This window comes from Peromyscus eremicus, chromosome 22 (genome assembly GCF_949786415.1).
Source record: "Peromyscus eremicus chromosome 22, PerEre_H2_v1, whole genome shotgun sequence".
Taxonomy (NCBI): Eukaryota; Metazoa; Chordata; class Mammalia; order Rodentia; family Cricetidae; genus Peromyscus; species Peromyscus eremicus.
The window spans coordinates 22,419,313-22,433,532 of record NC_081437.1 but is presented as its reverse complement, the minus strand read 5'-3'; the positions used below and the strand labels follow the sequence as shown (position 1 = coordinate 22,433,532).

General features: G+C 43.4%; 2 protein-coding genes across 3 annotated transcripts in view; one reads left to right on the top strand and one right to left on the bottom strand.

Annotated features, from left to right (window-relative positions):
- Positions 1–14,220, top strand: part of Babam2 (BRISC and BRCA1 A complex member 2) — a 469,435-nt gene that overhangs the window by 44,064 nt on the left and 411,151 nt on the right. The window lies entirely within an intron of this gene.
- Rbks (ribokinase) overlaps positions 1–14,220 on the bottom strand; it is an 85,776-nt gene that overhangs the window by 36,764 nt on the left and 34,792 nt on the right. The window contains exon 5 of one of the 2 annotated variants that reach the window (XM_059248526.1): positions 9,987–10,151. The exons of the other annotated variant lie outside the window; for it this stretch is intronic. Coding sequence (XP_059104509.1) covers positions 9,987–10,151 — 165 coding nt within the window. The remainder of the gene's footprint in view (positions 1–9,986; positions 10,152–14,220) is intronic. 2 annotated transcript variants of the gene reach the window in all.

Here is a 14,220-nt window from a genome sequence, read left to right as displayed (position 1 = left end):
CATACACATACATACACACACATACATACACATACATACACACACACACACACACACATACACACACACTCACACTCACACCCCACCTCCGCTCTTGGCTTCCAGGAGCTATCTGGGAACATGGTAAGATTGAAAAAGGAGGGACATTTCATTCACAGACTAGGTGCTGGCTCAGACTAGACAAGTACAAGAGAAGCGTGGGTGGGGATAGCAGAGCAAGAGAAGGGAGGGTGTCACGGCCATTATTTCAGAGTAGAAACGTGAAGCGTAGAGAGATAGGCCAAATGTCATGCCCATACCCTTGGACACGGTTAGGCTGGGTCCTAACCAAGAGTCCTTTGGCTTTGGTTTTAGGGTTTGATCCTCTTTAAAATAGCAACGTATCTAGACCACGGCTTTATCCATAGCAACACGCTCCTCTAATGCATAATATCTTACAACAGTTTTTGGTGTGAAATTCTGCGAATTCTTTTAAAGGCTTTAAAAGTTCCATTTGCAAAAAGCTCCCATTTTTTTTTTTTTTTTGACAAAACAACTAAATTGGCTATTCTTCCTTTATCAAACTGGATCCATCGATCCATGCGGTAACTAATCCCACGTGTCTAGTCTGAAGTAAAACCCTTTAGCTGCGGTTCTTAGAGACTGCTCCACAACAGCGGTTACGAGTTTGTTCACAGAACAGCAGAGGTTGTTCAGAGGTAGGATTCCTAGGCTCCACGTCCAGCCCACTGAATCGGAATCTCTGGGGGTAGGATCAGGGAATCCACACATTCACAAGTTCTCTAGGTGGCTCTCATGGAGCTAGCTTGGCAATGACACATCCCTGCCCTGGGGAGACGCGAATCAGCTCATGGCTGGCAGAGATGGTCCCCACAGCAGCAACCTTGTGAGTGTATCCAGCCTGCTTCTGTACCTCCCTAGATCTTACTAAAAAGGTGGGTCCATAAGTGGTCTTGGCCAGTACAGGCTAACAGTATTGCCACACTTTTGTTATTTTAGACTTTACAATGTCCTCCCACGAAAATTTTGCTTAAAATTTTTTTTTTTTTTTTTTTGTGCAGGGCAATTGTGTGGCTTAAATTAGAAAATGCATGTAAAAGCCCCATGTAAACTATAAAGTGTTGTCCAAATATAAAGGATTATTACTGTTATTATACTGTCCTGTGCACACAGCTGACACCCCCGCCTGTCCACCCCTCTTCTGCCTTCTGCTCCAGTGTGGAGCCCACCAACAATCTCTGAGTGGTTTCTCATGTCTTTTAGGGTTTAGAGATACCCATTATACAAGAAGGTCCTCTGCGTACAGCATTCAAATGTAGTGTGACTTTGGATTTTTTGAATAGCATTGGGGTAGTCTGAATGAGAATGGCCCCCATAGGCTCACAGGTTTGAATACTTGGTCCCCAGTCGATGGAACTATTTGGGAAGGATTAGGAGGTGTGACACTGTGGGTGGGTTTTGAAGTTTCGAAAGCTCTGTCATTCCCAGTTGGCGTTTTCTGCCTCGTGCCTGTCTAAACTCTGAGCTCTCAGCTATTATCCCAGAACTATACCTGCCTGTCTGCTGATATGCTCTTTGCCGTGAGGGACACAGACTTTAACCCCCGGAAACCGTAAGACCAAAATAAACACTTTCTTTTATAGGTTTTGCTGTCTTAGTATTCTATTGCTGTGAAGAGACACTATGACCATGGCAACTCTGTTTTTTTTTTTTTGGTGCCTGTCCTGGATCTCGTTTTGTAGACCAGGTTGGCCTTGAACTCACAGAGATCCACCTGATTCTGCCTCCCGAGTGTTGGGATTAAAGGTGTGTGCCACCACTGGCTTTTTTTTTTTTTTTTTTGTGACCATGGCAACTGTTATAAAGTAAAAGTAAAGCATTTAATTGGAGTTTGCTTACAGCTTCAGAGGTTTAATCCATTGTTATCGTGGTGGTGAGTATGGTGCCATGCTGGCAGACATGGTGCTGGAGAAGTGAAGAGTTCTTCATCCAGATCTATAGGCAACAGGAAGAGGGAGCTACTGGTCCTGGCTTGGGCTTCTGAAACCTCAAAGCCAGCCTTCAGTGACACACTTCCTCCAACAAGGCCACGTCTCCTAACCCTTTCAAGTAGTGCCACTCCCTGATAACTAAGCATTCAAACCTACGCCTCTCTGGGTGCCGTTCTCATTCAAACCACCACAATTACTTCGGTCATGATATCTTATCACAGCAACTGAGAAGCAATTACTACAAGCACACTGTTCTCTATTTTCCTCAAACATCAAACTGAACACCATCGCTCAGCCAGAGCGACCCTCGAGCCTGCAGTCCTAAGCATTTGAGCACAGGTCCCGCATCAAGCCACCAGTAACCAAGATGCAGAGTGAAGCCATTCTCAGAGAAGTTCCTTTTGGTTCCTCCAACGTCCAGGATCTAGCAATTCCTTGTGTATGCTCATCTTACAGAAGGTGACAGGCACACACATAAGAAATGCGATGCTACTGCAGCTTATAGTACAAAAATAAAGGGGGTTCTACATATCTATCTGAGGAGTTGGTTAAAAAAATACTGGAAAAAAAAGGAAAAAGGAAAAAAAAAAGGAAATAAAGAAAAAAAAATACTGGACTGGCTGGTCTAAATAGATTGGCTGGTCCTCTTTCCTTGGTCCACCTGGTAAATACTCTAAAGCTGCTAAAATGAAGTCATCTGTGCTTTGTCAGAGAAATATTCCTATACTTTATAACCGGAAAGAGGGCAGTCTTGCCCTTCCTTCTAAACTAAAACAAAGCATAACTCTGTGTGTGTGTGCGTGCAGAAAGAGGTCAGGCCTGAGAGAGGCTACTCACTACACTCATAATGAGTTGTAAAGAAGGGGAAGAAGTCTGACTGCAGATTCAGTGTTGTTCTTCAGGGGAAGACCCTATTCTTGGAACACTCATCGAATCTTCTACCAATGAAGAAATGACATCCGGTTTAGTAGTGAGGGATGGTGGAAAATGAGGTGGGACACCAATGATATGCCATCAATTGTGGTGGTATTGTGTTCCCCAAAATATTGTGCACTCTAATAAACGTATCTGGGGGTCTGAGAACAGAACAGCCACAATATTAAACATAGAGGCTAGAAAATGGTGGCGCACACGTCTTTAATCCTAGCATTCCAGAGTCAGAGATCTGCCTGGATCTCTGTGAGTTCAAGGCCACACTGGAAACAGCCAGGTGTGGTAACAAGAGCCTTTAATCCCAGGAAGTAATGGCAGAGAGCAGAAAGGTATATAAGACGTGAAAACCAGGAACTAGCCTGGTTAAGCTTTTAAGCTTTTGAGCAACAGTTCAGCTGAGATTCATTCTGGATGAGGACTGAGAAGCTTCCAGTCTGAGGAAACAGGATCAGCTGAGGAATTGGCAAGGTGAGGTGGCTGTGGCTTGTTCTGTTTCTCTGATCTTCCAGCATTCACCCCAATACCTGGCTCAGATTTGTTCTTAATAATAAGACCTTTTAAGATTCCTGCTACAATCAATAAGGTCTCAACAATTGTGGAAACTGAATGATGATGTGACATTATGTGGGTTTACCAGGCTATTCTCTCTGTCATACTATATTTGAAATTTTCTACAATGAGAACAAACGTTAGAGAAAATTACATTGTGTTTTAAGCATCAGTGGCTGGAATGAAGAACTCTATAAATTAATTACCATAAATATTGCATAAAATCAAGCAAATCTTATTTGCCTGTACTTCCCTGGGGGACAGCATTCTTTCCGGCCATCTCTGGTTATGTAAGCGTAGCGTCTAATGTGTGGTTAATAGTGCTTAAGCTTAGGGTAAAAGTGAAAATGCTACAAGGAAATCACTCTTCTTGGCCTCTGCTGTTAAATAAACAGAAACCCTTTACCAGGATGAAGAAACATGAACTAGTAGACACAGGTAGTTAGAGAGAAGCACAAATTAATACCCAAGATGGAAAAGATGATGTCATCCTGGGACTGGGCAAAACCAGAGAACCACTTGGAGCTGCAGAGAGGAGGGCAGGACAGGACAGTAATTATCACTCATTACGGAGGGAGATGCACTGAACTCCCGCTTATCCTAACCACACACCAATGGCTGACACAGTGATGTTGACGAGGACAAGGTGGAGCCTTAGGGAAGCAGCTGGTGGGCTGGGAAATGGGGCAGAAGGTCTGAAGGCTGCCATGGAAGAGAGGATGGCTGGTTAAGAATGCCCTGGGAACTAGCTCAGAGGAACAGGGGACTGAAGTCATCCCTAAGCATAGGAAGTGTGAGGAGAGTGGTAGACCCCAACACTGTCTTGGCCATCTCCCCACTGGAGGCTCTTTCTTGGGGACTTGAGCCATAAAATAGCTCCAAGTTTGGCCCACATGTGGGGCAATGTTATTGCAAAAGTCTACACGGCCAGCCAAGAGGTTCGGTTTGCCAAATGGAAAAGGGCTAAAGTGGCATTAAAAGGCACTTTGTATCATACCTAGGATTTAATCTTGGCGATCTTACAATCTCAATTATCTATAATTGTCCCTGTAATGTTCCATTGCTTTGAAATGAATATAAAGACCAGACCCAACACGAACAATCTCACCAGCAGCAGCTCCAGCAGCAGCTCTCCAGCAGGTCTACCTAACTGCACTGTGAGCCAGGGGAACGGGTTCTGTTGTTTCTGTGTTGTGACACTGTGAGTGCTGTGTCTAAGAGCAATTCTTTCATTTGGGTAAAACCAGGGAGAGGTTTGAGACAGTGTTCAAGATGGGACCTTCCCTCTGCGTTATAACTCGGCTTATATCATGTGTAGGATTCAATCAGCTACTTGTAAGGGGTGGAAAGGAGGTGTGGTAACTCAGATGACGAAGAAGCACACCATTGCCTCAGGGCAACAGGTCACTAGTGTTGCCTGCTGGGCTCTGTGATCAGTCCATGCTTCCATCAGTGATGGTGAGAGTTCTCAGCCCATGTCTGAACAGCAGAGACATGGCGAGCTGGAGGAATCAGCTGACTTTCTTCACTGAGGTCCCCTATTTGCTAAGTGACTCATTCAGAAGTCAATACTACTCCTCATGATCATTGATCTAGTGCTCTCTCTTCATTCTTACATTCTTGCCTCACTGGGACTGAAGATGCCCTAACTCCCCTGGCCACCCCCGCCCCATATCCCCCCTCTCTCTCTCTCTCTCTCTTTCTCTCTCTCTCTCTCTCTCTCTCTCTCTCTCTCTCTCTCTCTCTCTCTCTCTCTCACTCCATCCCACCCCCACCTCACAGTGCAGAATCTAAGCTGCATCAGGCTGGTATCTACCAAATAAGGCCAGCTGACTCTCTAGAGAAAGCTGCAGCCTGGAGGAGTTCTAGGCAGAGGTGAGTGGGTGTGCATCCCACTGCTAAGATGCTCTAGGATGCCTTTGCTTCCTGAGCAGCAAAATCACTGAGTCCACATGCTGGCTGCTATTACAGTGTGTGGACTTTACTGCTCTGGAGATGCTGTTCTCGAGGGCTGAGTTCCTCAACATCAGGACCATGTGGCAGTTTTTAAAGTGTGGTCTGGTGGACAGTAGGTTTTTGTTGTGGAGCCTGAAATCCTGTTGTCCATTCTCATTAGAAGTGGGAGGTTGGTTGGGCGGTGGTGGCACACGCCTTTAATCCCAGCACTCAGGAGGCAGAGGCAGGTGGATCTCTGTGAGTTCGAGGCCAGCCTGGGCTACCAAATAAGTTCCAGGAAAGGTGCAAAGCTACACAGAGAAACCCTGTCTCGAAAAACCAAAAAAAAAAAAAAAAAAAAAAAAAGAAGTGGGAGGTTGACTGAGCTAAGTATTTAACCCCTCCCTAACTCTCAGCTCTTTTGTCCTCAATCTGAGAGAACTATGTAGCTGAAGATAACGAACTTTTGATCCTCCTGCCTCAGTCTCCCAAGTGTTTAGGATTCCAAGCATGCACCACCACACCCAGCTTGCAGGGTTTCCCACGATACACTATTAAAAAGAACTGTGTAAGTTATAAAGCTGCAAACTACATATAAGCACAAACTATTAGCACTTCCAGTCTTATTAGAGTAGCTGCCTTTATCGTGGTGTGGCTCTCCATAGATTCAGTTACCCATGGTCAATGTCAACGAGCCCAAAAATATTCAATGGAAAACTCTCAGACATCACAGTCATCAGTTACACATTTCCCAGCATCCTGAGCCTTGCAGTCATGCCATCCTGACCCACCCGCCTGAGATGTCAATCCTCCTACCACCCTGTACATACAGCTTGCTATTGAACTGTTCAGGGATCGAAGTGCTTATGTTCAAGGAACCCTTATTTTATTTAACAGTGGCTCCAGAGTAGCAAGGCTGGAATTCAGGCATGCCAACATAGAGCTATATACAGTGCTTTCTTCTGGTGGAAAAGTCAAAGTTCTTGACTTAATGAGGCAAGAAAAGGCTGTATGCCGAGGCTGCTAGGATCTGTGTTAAGAACAAATATACCCATAAAACTGGGAGGAAGGAAGATAGAATAACAGTAGCTTCACATTGTACTTTAAGACGCAGACGTTATGGCCATACTGTATGATGAGAGCTCATTAAGAGTAACATTAAAGTAGTTCATCACTGTAGCAGGCATCCACAGGGGTTCTGGACTATACGTTCTCCAGATAAGATGGGACTGCTATGTAGGAAAGATCATGCAGGATTAATGCTGAGGCACACTGGATCTTTGTAAGAACAGGAAGTAGGAAACCAGGCATGGTGTTGAACACCTGTAACCCCTGCCATTGGAAGACAGAGGCAGGAAGATCAGCAATTCAAGGCCAACATAAGACCTTGTTTCAAAACATACAAACAGGCCGGGCGGTGGTAGCCCATGCCTTTAATCCCAGCACTCAGGAGGCAGAGCCAGGCGGATCTCTGTGAGTTCAAGGCCAGCCTGGTCTACAGAGTGAGATCCAGGACAGGCACCAAAACACCACAGAGAAACCTTGTCTCGAAAAAAACAAAAACAAAAACAAAAACAAAAAACAAAAAAAAAAACCCCAAAACAAAAAACCCATACAAACAAAAAGTTAAAGTAAGCTATGTGGCAGTTGCTTACCACCACCCACCTTCTACTTGATTGCCACAAGACCCACAGCTTCTGAAGGGGAAGAGCTGGGTGGTAGGCGACAGAGGAGACATTTCTGGACCCCACCCAGATGACGGCCTGAGGTCAGGCTGCCTGCGCATCAGGGTGACGAGCTTTCCGTGTGGAAGGTTCGTGTCTCACTGTGCTGGCTGTGCCTTCCTGTCCTCCACAGGCTGGGCGGGCTGCAGGGAACTAGAGGAGGCCAGAGACAAGAGTGGTCTCTGAGAAGCAAGGATAGTAGGAAAGAGAACGGCAGAAGGGTACTGTGTACCAAGACAGGAGAGCAGAGCGCACACGGTATTCACTCTACCTACTTAGAAAGAGTAGAAGGCACAGAATTGGGTTTTTGGTTTTTGAGATAGGGTCTCAGGTTAGCCCTGGCTGATCTTGAATTTGCTACATAGTTGAGGATGACCTGAACTTTAAAAAATATTTTAAGGGGTTGGGGATTTAGCTCAGTGGTAGAGTGCTTGCCTAGCAAGCGCAAGGCCCTGGGTTCGGTCCTCAGCTCCGAAATTTTTTTTTTTAAATCACATTTATTCATTTATTGTGTGCACTCATGTGGTGGTCAGAGGACACCTGTGGGATATATATATATATATATATATATATATATATATATATATATATATATATATATATATATATATATTTCTTTTCTTCTGCTGTGTGGGTCCTGGAGATGGAACTCGGGTTGTAAGGCCCGGTCCTAAGTGAGCCGTCTCACTGACCTGCCCGGGAACTCCGGATCCTCCTGTGCCCACCTCCTGAGTTCTGGGAGGACAGGTGTGCACATCACACTTGGGGAGCCAAGAGCGATTTGAGCATGCTAGCAAGCAGTCTTCCAGCTTGGCTACCTCCATCTCCCGAGACTGCTCGCCACGAGCATTGGACTCATCTGTGACACTTTGAGAAAATGGAACCAAATGCATTTTGGCTCTGAATTCTTTCTGACAGCTTTGAGTCCATTAAAAATACAGTAAATGTCAGTGAGAATTTGCCACGGTATATTGTTTTGCCAAGAGGAAAATTTGTTAAATCAGTATAAACACTGTAAAATTCTCCACAAAATCATTCCAGAGATTTAGTTTCCTTTAAAGAAGAAACGGGATTGATTTATTTATTGTGGGGAAGGGTGTGTACACATGCCATGGTGTACAGGTAGAGGTGAGATGAGAGCTTGCAGGAGGAGCTGGCTTTTCCTTCCACCCTGTAGTTCCCAGGTAGTAATCTCATGTTGTCAGGCTTAGCGGCAAGTGTCTATACCCATTAAGCCATCTTGCCAGTCCTCAGTAACTTATTTTCCACTTATTGTCTTTAGGAGAAATCAGGTACATAAAGCACACATACACACATATATGCCATACACATATACTCTGTTCCCTATGGCCAAGTCACCCTGAAGGTGTCTTGATATCGTCTATATATACTATATCGTCTGTGTATACTATATCCTCTGTATATACTATATCCTCTATACTATACTACTGTTTTCATCTTCTTTATGTCACATCTTGCTGGGAAGTTTTACTAGGGAAAATCACTGTAGTTCTCTCTCTATTTTATTCTTACTATAAATCACATAACTATTGCCACCATAACATACAGAGGCCATTATCGTAACAGCGGCTACTTTCTGTCTTGAGCGAATGGTGATACATCAAGGTATTATCCTATTATTTTTGAGACAGGGTCTGGCTCAGGCTGGCTTTAACTCCCCATGTAGCCCAGGCTGACCTCAACCGCATGGTCTTCCTGCCTCTACCTCTCGAGTGCTAGGATTCCAGGTGTGCAACCCCACACTAAACTATTCCAATTCTAATTTAGAGAGAAAAGTGGATAGGAGAGAAGAAAATTGGGACTCACTTATGAGTTTGGCGTCATGCTTGGCATCATGCCTTATTTCATTCTAGTCATAGAAGAAGTCTACAGGACACATTCCTATCTGTATTTTACAGACAGGTTCAGAAAAATTAGCTGATTTTGCTAAGACATCAAACTAACAAGAGGTAGAAATGGGATGCTTTCTCTCCTAGGCAATGGAGGAAAAAAAAAGAAACTACCTGAGTTAAAAAGATATGTTCTCACATTATTTGTTGGGAGGTCAAGAGAGGGAGAAGAGGGAAAGCCAGGCTTGCTAACTCCTGAGGCGGGCCTCGTCATACAGTGCTGAGTAATTGGGTCAGCTCGAACATTTTCCAAGTTGAAGCAAAACAAAAGAGCCAGATAATAGACACCACAACATAGCACCCGTTAGATACAAATAATCTTTTGTATATCGAAAAGATGATAGAATTTTAGAAAAAGGAGAAAGAACGAATTGTGGCTTTTTTTTCTTTTTTTTTTCTTTTTTTCTTTTTTTTTTTTTTTTGAGACAGGGTCTCAATCTGTAGCCCTGACTGTCCTGGATCTCACTCTGTAGACCAGGCTGGTCTCGTACTCACAGAGATCCACCTGCCTCTGCCCCCCGAGTGCTGGGACTAAGGGTGTGCACCACCACTGCCCAGCTAAGAATGAATCTTTGACTCCTGGCGTTGAGCATCAGAATGCACCGGATGGTGACAGGTGATCGCAGGCAGTGGGCGACATCTTTGCACTTTGCCTGTAGTTATCTGCTGCAGTCTTCAGGGGCTCCAGTTACTCCTTAGGTCGTTTCTGCTAACTAGACTCCAGATTTTATATTTAGGGATATCGGATATGCTACTCATGTTGTTTTTACGCTATTTGTGAGTTTTTTTTTTCTAACATTATCAAGAACTACAAGTCGGTGAATCTCACAGATGGAGGAACGAATATTTTACTACAAAGTAATGCTTTCCTCATCTTGAAAGGTTAACTTGAATTAAGACAGTGATAAAAGCTCTCAGAAAGAGTGACAGATCTGTAAGATTACCTCCACTGCTGCGGGCCATTGTCAGAGCTTCTAGAGAAGTCGCGGGGCTTATTTCGAGTTGGCAGACCAGCACTTTGGCTCTGCTAATAACACTGGCTGCCTTCTTCAAGTCTTCAGTATTCAAAAGCAGATTTGCTCCAGCCACTATGACGATGATATTCTGGCCTATAAAGAAATTCTACATATTCATACCAAACCAAGCCAAGCCACTCGGTGATATGCTGCACTGTAGAGCAGTCCTTTGAAGGCATTATATGGAATGTGTTAGAAGAATTAATCTTAACATTTCCAGGACATTCGGGATTTAGTTATTGTGTTCCAAATGTATTTTTTGGCAATATTTCCGTGAGATTCATGATATTCGGATCATTTTTTTTTTTTAAAAAAAAGGAGATAGGATCTTGCTACGTTTCCCAGGCTGGCCTTGAACTCCTCCTGCTTCACCTTCCCGAGTAGGTGGGACTGTGGGTACATACCACACTATGCCTGACTTACTATGAGAACTTGATTATTTTACATGTATTTATTTTGTGAACGTGTGTGCATGCATGTGGATGTGGATGCATGTATACCGTTGGTATGCATGTGGAGGTCATAGGATTCAGCTCTTTCCTCCTACCATGTGGGTTTCAGGAACGGAACTCATGTCTCCAGGGAGCTGCCTGGTGAACCGTTTCTCTGACCCAATGATCACTTTGAACAAAATCTTAAGCTCATTTTCCTTATATTCTTATATACAATATAAGAATAATAGTTGAGAAATGATACATAACCTACTTTTACAGTTTCTTTTATGTGAAACGACTAATACGTGCATATGGTAAAGATTGTGAATTCTATATGACGGGTATCATATAGATGGATATAGGTGGGAATAGCCCTGCGGAATGCTCCAAACAAATGCTCTGCTGTATATGAGAAGTCCATGTGTGTGCCATGTTCTTCCCAAAAGTGACTGTTACTCCAAACACATTTTTTTTTTATATCTAAAAGACAGAAAATATATGAGATACATAATCTCTAACTTTATTTGGCCTGTACTATACAGATCAAACAAAGAAACACAATCAAGGATCTGATAGACTCTCAGCACCTGAACCCACTGCCTATAATCCTTATATATACCCACACAGGAGGGGGTGGTGATGTTCCTTATCTCAGAGGAATGGTGTGTGTGTGTGTGTGTGTGTGTGTGTGTGTGTGTGTGTGTGTGTGTGTGCATGCAGAGAAAAAACTTAGATGGTGTTCTTCACCAGCTACCTTTTTAAAAATATCTTTTCTTTTGAGACAAGGTCTTTTACTGGCCTGGAGTTTGTCAAGTAGACTGAGGCAGTTAGCCAGCGAGCCCCAGGCATCTTCCTGCTTCTGCTACCCCAGAGCTGGGATTGCAAGCATGTGCCCTCACGGCCAGCTTTTTTTTTTTTAATTCTTCTTCTTCAATATGGGTTCTGGGAATTGAACTCAGGTCTTCCAAAGTCCTGTGGTGACTGAACTCTCTCTCTAGCACCTGGAAAAGGAACTCTGAAGAGGTGTGCTGTCCAGCATTAGATTCACAGTAGTACATGTGGTACCGACACTTGAAATATTGCTAGTCTGAACTGAGATGCATGAACTTTAAGTAGAAAATACACAGTCAGTTTCAAATTTAGTGCAAAGAACAGGAAGTAACATATCTCGCTATTTGTAAATGTTTATCTATCTATCTATCTATCTATCTATCATCTATCTATCTGTCTGCCTATCTATCTATCTATCTATCTATCTATCTATCTATCTATCTATCCATCCATCCATCCATCAGTGTGTGTTAGGGTATGTGTGTGCTACAGCACACATGTGGAGGTCAGGACAACTTGTGGGAGTTCCCTTTCTCCTTCTACCAGGTGGGTCTAGGGATCCAATTCCTGTTGGCAGACTTGGCAGCAGGCATCTTTACCTGCTGAGCCATCTCTCTGGCCCCACGCATTTTGTAAAAACACACTGAAAAGTTTTCATTTTCAAATAAACTTAACTACATGTTGAAATGATAATATTTTGGATATATTAGGTTAACATATATTGTCAAAATTAAATTTACCTATTTCCATTTTTCTTTTAAAAACATGGTTCCTGGACAATTTAAAAACTGCACGTGGCTTGCATTTTATTTCTGTTGGACAGCACAGCTCTAAAGGAATGAGTTGCAGCAGGCACTTTTCAGTGCTTCAGGCTGCTTGTGCAGATCGTGTATAGACACGACCTAAAATTACCTCTCCACACAGCACAAATCCTAGCCTCTTGTCTTACCACATGTGTGTTTATTGGCCACGAGGAAAACTTAATCAAGTGGGGATGGTTCTGCACAAACTCAACCTCAGTCCTGGAAAAATGCAAAGAGCCCACTTGCTGAAAGACTCCATCTCTCCTTCCTTCCCCTGGCAGTGACCTCATCTTTCCTGCTGGAGTCGACTGTAGCATAACGTAATATGCGTTTCTAGACGGGCTTTCGTGGCTGACCAACAAGACTGAGAGCGAAACTGTCCACAGACAGAGACACGTGACTAGCTCAATCATGCCTTACATTTAACTTGCCAAAATAACACTCATCACTTTGTCTGGCGGCACTCCTGCCCCTTCATTTGAAGGGGCTGATGGTTGCATTTCTCTGTATTTATTATTATTTTTAGACAGTCTCACGCTGTAGCCTAGGCTGGCCTCGAGCTCCCTGTAATCCTCCGGTGTGAGCCTCTGAGCGCTGGGTTAACACTTGTGCTGCCATGTCCTATTACCTTACTATTAACCAGGCTTACCAGGATAGGCATTCAATACAGAATGTCAACTTTTACATTGAAAATGAAGCTTTGGGTTCACAGGAAAGGAAGAAAGAAAAACTGAAGTCATTCCTAGAACACAACACAAGGTTGAAGATCAGAAATGACCTGCTTTTGCCAAAAATCATTATGGATGGCAGAGCTTCATGTAATAAACGCACTTTCTATGGTCAGAACAAAAACTTAACCCAGTGTCTTTGCTATGGCGACTTTAGGATTGCTGAGGTTGGGATTAAAATGCGCTAACACCGACGGCAAAGAGTCACGCAGCAGGAAGACACTGTACGGGGCTGGAGATGTGGTTCAGGTTGGTAGAGTGCTTGCCTAGCATGCAAAAACCCAGGTGTGGTTCTTAGCACTGCATGAACTGGGCACGATAGAGCATGCCTGTGATCCCGGTACCTGAAGGATGTAGGCAAGAGGATCAGAAGTTCAAGGCCAGCCTGGAATACGTGACACCTTAGTCTCAAAGCAAGCAAGCAAACAAGCAAGCAAGCAAGCAAGCAAACTAACTACCCCCAGAAGAAACAAACTGCCTGAAATCCCAGCACTCAGAAGGCTGGACAGGATGTCAATGAGTTCAAAGCTAGCCTAGGCTACAAATAACTCCCCCTTTGAAAAAGTATATATGTAGTCAGTATATTAAGTGGAAAGTTATTAAATATTATGTGGAAATATTGAATGAATGATCCCTGAAATGAAAAACTTAACATGTTTCAAATTGCATGCCTTTTTGGGTAGCATGATGGAATTTCATGCCATCTGATTCTGTCTCACCTGGGATGGGAGTCATCTCTTTGTCCAGTGTATCATGTGGACACTGCCTGTGTATTCGCTACCTACCAGGTAGTCACCTACATAGCCATCCTGATTGTCAGATGGACTGTTTAGATACTGCAGTTCTTGTATTATTTTAATCTCTACACAGTAGCACAGCTCTACAGCAGAATGCCCATGTCACTCATGTCACTTAATCTCATCATGTAAGTGCCATGTCATCTCACATCATCACAGGAAAGCTGGGTGCAGTACAGTAAGATCTTTTGCCATAGATTGCAGTGATGGAACATTTATTATACTATATCGTTATAAACATTCTACTTTATTATTACTACTATAAATCTCTTACAGTCTCTATTATAAACTAAACTTTATCCTAGGGATATACATACAAGAAAAAAAAAACATAGAGAGAGCTCAAAACTATTGAGTCTTAAAATGTAGTCCTCTGTAGCAGTGGTTCTCAACCTGTGGGTCACAACCCCTGTGGGGTCACATATCAGATATTTATATTACAATTCATAACAGTAGCAAAATTACAGTTAGGAAGTAGCAATAAAATAATTTTATGGTTGGGGATCACCACAACATGAGGAACTGTATTAAAGGGTCGCAGCATTAGGAAGGGTGAGAACCACTGCCCT